The sequence below is a fragment of the Lampris incognitus genome, chromosome 14, assembly GCF_029633865.1.
Source record: "Lampris incognitus isolate fLamInc1 chromosome 14, fLamInc1.hap2, whole genome shotgun sequence".
Lineage (NCBI taxonomy): Eukaryota > Metazoa > Chordata > Actinopteri > Lampriformes > Lampridae > Lampris > Lampris incognitus.
In genome coordinates, this window is record NC_079224.1 from 43,535,657 (window position 1) to 43,543,156 (window position 7,500).

At 49.3% G+C, this 7,500-nt stretch overlaps 1 protein-coding gene across 1 annotated transcript in view; it reads right to left on the reverse strand.

Annotated features, from left to right (window-relative positions):
- Nucleotides 1-7,500, reverse strand: part of LOC130124474 (double-stranded RNA-specific editase B2-like) — a 31,356-nt gene that overhangs the window by 10,024 nt on the left and 13,832 nt on the right. Inside the window, exons 4-8 of the mRNA XM_056293927.1 lie at nucleotides 7,479-7,500; nucleotides 4,731-4,899; nucleotides 4,122-4,273; nucleotides 2,535-2,703; nucleotides 356-537 (exon numbers count right to left, since the gene is read on the reverse strand). The exon at nucleotides 7,479-7,500 is cut by the window's right edge and continues 96 nt beyond it. Of these exons, the coding sequence (XP_056149902.1) occupies nucleotides 356-537; nucleotides 2,535-2,703; nucleotides 4,122-4,273; nucleotides 4,731-4,899; nucleotides 7,479-7,500 (694 nt within the window). The remainder of the gene's footprint in view (nucleotides 1-355; nucleotides 538-2,534; nucleotides 2,704-4,121; nucleotides 4,274-4,730; nucleotides 4,900-7,478) is intronic.

Sequence of the window (7,500 nt, forward strand, 5' to 3'; positions counted from 1 at the left end):
ACAGGCAGCACGATGGGGTCGGGGGACTGGACTTGTTGCAGAGAGTGAGTCTGAATGAGGACAGACAGCACGATGGGGTCGGGGGACTGGGCTGCAGTCATTTCATGATGGTGTTCATCGCTGCATATCAATGTACTTCAGTCTCCCCCTAAGGGGGCAGACGGCCCTCTGGTCGAGCTAAAGGCCTTCTTTTGTCTGTCCTTTTTAGATGAGCACCCACAACCACTTCCAGCAGCAGGAGCAGCAGGAGCAGCAGCAGGAGCAGCAGGAGCAGCAGGAGCAGCAGCAGGAGCAGCAGCGGGTGGGTGGGGGTGGGTGGGGGTGGGGGTGTCATGGAGGCTCCACTGGCACTTACATCCCAGCAGCGGCTGCTTCCGGCGGAACGGGAAGGGCAGGTGACCGACGTGTGTGAGGCGCCGCCGCAGGGCCCGGCCCAGGTGTCCGGTGTGGCACAGCGTGCCCACCGTCAGGCTGTGCAGGTACACCGGCTCCACCACACGGGAGAGGAGTGCCCCCTGCAGGCCCAGGACACTCCACCTGCCAGGAGGGGAGATGGGACATGATGACCCAGGTATCACACAGTATGACACGGTATCTAGAGGTGTAAAGAGCAGGTCCGGAGAGAGTAGAAGTCCTGTGTATTTGCTGCCCCCCCCCCCCCCCCATGTACCAAACCAGCTCACTTCCTTACCCACCAGGCCGGCGAGGGACGCTGAGTCGAATCAGCCGGTTCAGTGCATGGACGGAGCAAATAGGCGGGTAGGACTCTGACTTCCTGGACCTGGTTTAACACCTCTTACAACATCACAATATTCCAGAATATTCCAGAATATTCCAGGGTCCCGTGTGGAAGTCTCTGGTTTCGGCCTGCAGTCCCTCCACAGACGGAAGTGGAGTGTCCTACATCGGCCTGGTCTCTTCCCCCAGGTTGCCGACCCCCACGTAACCCCCGAATTACTGTTGCTTTGGTGTGTTTTAGCCCATTTACTACAAATGATGTGTACTTCACATTACTCCCTCCCGTTTTCCGACCCACAGTGTAGTGTTGTCCGTGTTGTGAACGGGACAGGACCCTCCTTCCTTCCTTCCTTCCTTCCTTCCTTCCTTCCTTCCTTCCTTCCTTCCTTCCTTCCTTCCTTCCTTCCGGGCAGCCGTCGGTTTCCGTTCACTTCAGCATAGTGTGAAAGTGATCATGCAGAGATGTGGAACTTGCTTCAGGTATGTATAATCCCTCACAGTGAACATTAGTTATATTCTACTTATCTTATACCTTATTTGAGGACACAGAATGTATGTGTCCACCGAAAAATAGTCCCTGGAAATAAATTTGTTTTATAATCGATATTGAAATGTCCACACATTGTCCCTGGCAGCTGGGGTGTTCATTAGAGGAAAGGTGGGTTGATCCCCTGGATGTTTCAGCTACATGAAATGAGGAAACGGTAGCTATCGGTAGTTACTTAACAAGCTGGACCACTACGGTACGCTTTGGGAAATGGTCTGGAGTAGTTTGAGCTAAACGTGATTTGTAGTGAATGGACTGAAACGTGCAAAACACCAGTGTGATGCTTCACGTGGGTACAGGGAAGAAATGAATAACATCAGAACTGTAATTCCTGCCAAGTAAAGAACAAATTAAAAGCCTGTGTGAAGCGGGGTTCAAGTTGGTTTTGGCTGCAAAACTCCAGAACAGGACCAGAACAAGACCAGAACAGGACCAGAACAGGACCAGAACAGGATCAGAACAGGACCAGAACAGGACCAGAACAGGATCAGAACAGGACCAGAACAGGATCAGAACAGGACCAGAACAAGACCAGAACAGGATCAGAACAGGATCAGAACAAGACCAGAACAGGACCAGAACAGGACCAGAACAGGATCAGAACAGGATCAGGACAGGACCAGGACAGGATCAGAACAAGACCAGAACAGGATCAGGACAGGACCAGGACAGGACCAGAACAGGATCAGAACAGGATCAGAACAGGACCAGAACAGGACCAGAACAGGATCAGAACAAGACCAGAACAGGATCAGAACAGGACCAGAACAGGACCATCCACTTTTTCTAGGCTGTCCAAGTAAACCCGGATGAAAATGTTAATCAATTACCAATTTCAGCGTTTAAATCATTAATTAAGGGGGATGGGAGGACAGGAGACAGGTTAGAAACATATCTGTGACGATCAGGAAACACTAATATTTTCTAACCCACCCTTACCACAAACCCTTGTACCCGTCACTCAAAGGTGAGCTCATGAATATTAAAATTGAACAGACCACGCCCCCTCACAGTTCTGCAGACAACTGACAACGTTTATAGTTAAAGGAATAAAAAAATAAAATTCATGTACAAATAAAAAAACTTGTTCCTTCATGCTCTTTATGCTGTATTCGAGGTTTTTAGATATGAAATCTGACAACTGATTTTGGTCTGATTTTAATTCTTAGGCTGATATCACGACGACAAACCAGTGGAGCGCAAGATGCACAGCAGAAGGCGAACAGCGCTGAACGGCCGTCAGTCTAACCTGGCCATCTTGTCGGTGCAGGACATGGTGACGAGAGGTTCGGCCGGCGATGTCACGCCCAGTTTCCGATTGGCTCTCTGAGCCGTAACAGGAAGTGTGCCCTCCCTGCCCTCTATCTTCATCCTCAAGTGGCAGCGGATCTTCCTCACTAAGTGATGGTTTCCCGGGCCTGACAGAGAGGAAGAGAGACTTCAGTAGACTACAGGACAGTAAGGCTTTCATGCTTTGCTAGTTTAGCGACTCCCAGCTGTGAAGGTGAGGGAGAGTACTGCTGACGAAGAGCATGTCCTCTCTGCCACATTTACAATAGAATAGACTAGAGTAGAGTAGAATACACTTGTATTGTCATTGTACATACATGCAGTGAAATTCACTCTCTGCATTTAACCCATCCTGGCTGTGTAGCTAGGAGCAGTGGGCAGCCGCCGTGCAGCGCCCGGGGACCAACTCCAGTCATTTCTTCATACTGCCTTGCTCGGGGGCACAGACAGGAGTGTTAACCCTAACATACATGTCTTTGACGGTGGGAGGAAACCCACGCAGACACGGGGAGAACATGCAAACTCCACATAGAAAGGACCTGGGACGGCCTGGGGTTCGAACCCCAGGCCTTCTTGCTGTGAGGCAACAGTGCTACCCACCGGGCCACCGTGTCGCCCATTTCAGATGATGAATGTAAAGACACGGCCAGCCGACATGGGATAATATGGATAAACGTGGCTAAAGACACTGCCAGAGATGGGAAGCACAGCTGTTGTTGAGTCACAGCCAGGAAGGACCATGTCCACTGCAGAGCTTTAAAAAGGGGTTTTCTGTATCTATTGTATTGTTTTCATTGAAAAGTCGTGCTTTGAACGTGGCATTGACCTAATTCAGGGACCCTACCTGACCTCAATCACTGGTCTTTTCAAACTTTTTTCCCCAAACAGTTTAAACTTTTGCTACAGCTCACCACTGTCACTTCTGGTGCCATCAGCCAATCAGAATGAAGGCGGGGCGGCACCAAAGAGCAAACAAAAGCTAGCTCTACTTTGTCAAACCGGAGAGGAGAGTCGTTTTTACTGGAATAGTCACTCTTTTTTTGGGGGGGGGGGTTCCCCCTTTTTCTCCCTAATTGTACCCGGCCAATTACCCCACCCTTCCGAGCCATCCTGGTCTCTGCTCCACCCCCTCTGCCGATCCGGGGAGGGCTGCAGGCTACCACAGGCCTCCTCCCATACATGTGGAGTCGCCAGCCGCTTCTTTCCACCTGACAGTGAGGAGTTTCACCGGGGGGACGTAGCGCGTGGGAGGATCACGCTATTCCCCCCAGTTCCCCCTCCCCCCTCAACAGGTGCCCTGATCGACCAGAGGAGGCGCTAGTGCAGCGACCAGGACACACACCCGAAGACACGGCCAGTTATGTCTGTAGGGACGCCCGACCAAGCCGGAGGCCACACGGGGATTCGAACCAGTGATCCCCGTGTTGGTAGGCAACGGAACAGACCGCTACGCCACCCGGACACCCGCAGACTAGTCACTTTTGAGGAATGAAGTCCTCTGTCTGTCTCTGTGTGTCTAATGTAAAACAGAAGACATGTTTCTTACATGTGTTTATCGTCTCATAAGGGCAGTTGAGGCGTGCGTCTCCACATGGGGAGGAGGTGACATACATGTGGAAGAGGAGTCCCTCTCTCAGTCTGAACCCAAAACCTTTATCCGGTACGAAGATGGACTCCTCCAGGCCGTCCGGCTGCTTGCTTCACAGGTAAGAAAACACCACAAATGACAATAGCTGTTACAGGTTACTCGCCAGCGCAACATTCAAACCAACTACAATGGCTGATGGGAAAAGAGGGGCCAAATAAAGAGTTCAAAATGACTTGCGGACATTTTGCCTTGAGTTGAGTTTCATAAAAGATGCCGCAAAGCGTTTACAGGAAAGAGGTAATACACGTGTTCTGATCTGAAATCATGTCGGTATGAGTTCAGGACGGTGGAACTGACTGTCTTCATGATAAATTCAACACAAAAGGAAATGCTGCTCTGGGGGACGAAATCTGTGCCGTTTCCTACATCCACATTATGAGCAACGCTGAACCGTGCTGCGGGGAAATCATAATTTCTCTTTAAACCATTTATTTGTACATGACAACGTACAGAACCTTGGCTCTAAGACTCCTCAACACGTTGACCTCCTCCCCTGTTGTGTCTTACCTGAGGAGGAGCTCCAGGTGGGCGTAGAGGAAGCGAACGAAGGCCCTCCTGGTGACCACCTCGGCGTGGCAGTCGCTAACCGTTAGCCAGCGGTCGCTAACGATCCCACCGCTTACACACTTAGTTCCTGTGCCGAGAGCCACAACCTGGGCCTGTCTCAGGTCCAAACCTGACAGAGAGACAGAGAGAGGTAGGGGTACCAAGAGAGAGAGAGAGAGAGACCAATAGAAACAAAGCAGACAGACAAAGACATAGCTATATCAGATGAGACAAAGAGACAGAGAGAGGGACGGAGAGAGATAGAGAGACAAAGAATGAGAGAGAAGAAGGGTTGTGGAATAGAGTGAAGGAGGCTGAACAATAGAGATGGGGAAGAGAGAGAGAAGATGAGGGTGAGGAAGAGAGTGCAAGAGGGACAACAGCCAGTGGGGCAGGCGAATTATCATGTAACAAAATACTCGAGTAATAATTAACTGGCGTGAACCGTTATCCTGCACAGAGACAACATCGGTGCAACCCAACGCGACAGCGCACATTTCTTTTTTTGGGAAAGTGGAAAGTATTGCGTACGAGATGTCAACAGTATTATTGTGAAAAAAGCAACATAAAAAAATCATAACTGACAAAAAAACTTGTGTAAACTGACTCAAACAACAACAACAACAACAACAACGTGTTTGATAGAGATGATTTGATATTCATGGGAAGAAGACAAATGGCGGCGGGGGGATATTTTCCTCTTTACATGATGCTGTTATGGCACATTGTAATAAATAGTGCATGGCTGAACAATAAATCCAGCGTCAGGAAATATGAATCTCAGGCTTGTTGTGTCGCAATCTGGCCTCATAAAAGATTCAAAGCTCGGTGAAGACGACTGCCTCTGCTGAACTCCTCAAATCTGCATTTCCTCCCCGGTTCATTTTTACGCCAGCGTCTCATCGAGAGAGACATTCGACCCCTTATTAAACCAGGCATATTAACTCAGATTAAATTCTTATCTACATCTGTGTACACACCACCATCATCGGCGGTCGCTCGAAGCAAGTATGACTGTCCTCTCCGTTGGGTTGTCTACTTGTGGGTCTTCAGATGGCTGTAGAGGCTGGTCCACAATCCACATACTTTGGTGCCGCGTGGACAGGGGAAAGTGGTGGTGGTGGTGGTTGTTGAGTCGTTTTCTCTCTCCTTGTGGTGCTGTCGCTTTGTCTCTGCGGCACAGTGGAGCTCCATTTCATGACGTGCACCTCCTTCCTGCACAGGTTTCTTCCAGGAGCGTCTATCCAGTGCAACGCGTTCCCAGTTGCTCGATGTGATGTTGAATTTCTTCAGACTGGTCCTGATAGTGTCCTTGAAACATTTCTTTTGCCCACTGAGAGCTCGCTGACCTTCCTTCAGCTGGGAGTGCAGGATCAGTTTGGGGAGATGTGTGTTGGACATGTGGATGACACGGCCTGTCCATCTGAGTTGGTGCTGCATTATTGTGGTGGTGATACTAGTCATCTTGGCTTCTTCCAGAATGCTGGTGTTAGTGCATCTGTCCTTCCAGCTGATCCTCAGGATCTTTCGTAAAGATCTTTGGTGGTATTGTTCCAGGGCTCTCAGGTGCCTGCTGTAGGTGGGCCATGACGCTGCTCTGTTTGGGCCTTTAGGTCTCGGTCTTCAAAGACTTCTTCCCGGAGTCTGGCGTAAGCACCACTAGCACAGTTCAGGCGATGGTTGACCTCAGAGTCGATGTCAGCTTTTGAGGAGAGAAGGCTGCCGAGGTAGGGGAAGTGATCAACATTTTCAATTTTGTTGTCCACTTTTATTGTGGGCTGGGTAGATGGCTGGTTAGGCAGAGGTTGAAATAGGACCTGGGTCTGCTTGATGTTTAATGCTGGACCCAGGGCTCTGTATGCCTTCGCAAAGGCATTCAGAATGTGGTGGAGGTCTTCTGCGGAGTGGGCTGCGATGGCATTGTCGTCTGCATACTGAAGCTCTATGATGGTGGTGTTGCAGACTTTGCTCTTGGCCTTGAACCTATTAAGGTTGAAGAGCCTGCCATCAGTTCTGTATAGGATTGGGACCCCCCCCCCCCGTGGCAGCTCTTCACCAATGAGGTGGAGTAGGGCAACAATAAAACAAACAGGCAAACAGGGTGGGTGCGATGATGCATCCCTGTTGGACCCCTGTTTCCACAGTGAAGGGCTCTGACTCAGAGCTGCTGTTGCTGGGCACTGTGACTGACATGCCTTCATGGAGAAGCCTCTCTTTGTGAAAGCTTTTGCAAATGTTTGATATTTGTTATTATTTATTTATACTATTTTATTTTTACTCCTACTTATTTGGTCTTATTCTTATTTTTACCTTGTCTTGGTTTTATATCTTTGTAAAGCACTTTGTAACATTGTTTTAGAAAAGTGCTATATAAATAAAAGCTATTATTATTGTTATTGTTATCACCTAGCTAGCTAGCTAGCTAGCTGTCTGTCTACATGTACAGATTTCCCAGAGTGCAACAGGTAAATATCAGGTGTGTTCATCTTCTCCGGCCTTTGAGTTTCTCTGATTTCTGAAAGCTGCTCTCCCATAAACAACCCAATTTCAAGACTATCTGTAGACGGCCATTATTGTAAAATGTCCATCAGGGATGTTCGAGAGAATAATTCAGCCGTCGGTACTGTTCAGTTCCAGCAGTACCTTGCTGGACCTGTTTCATACTTGATGGTGACATTAAAAGTCAATGGGACATGTCACAGTACCCACCTCTGGTCATTACCACCCCGGC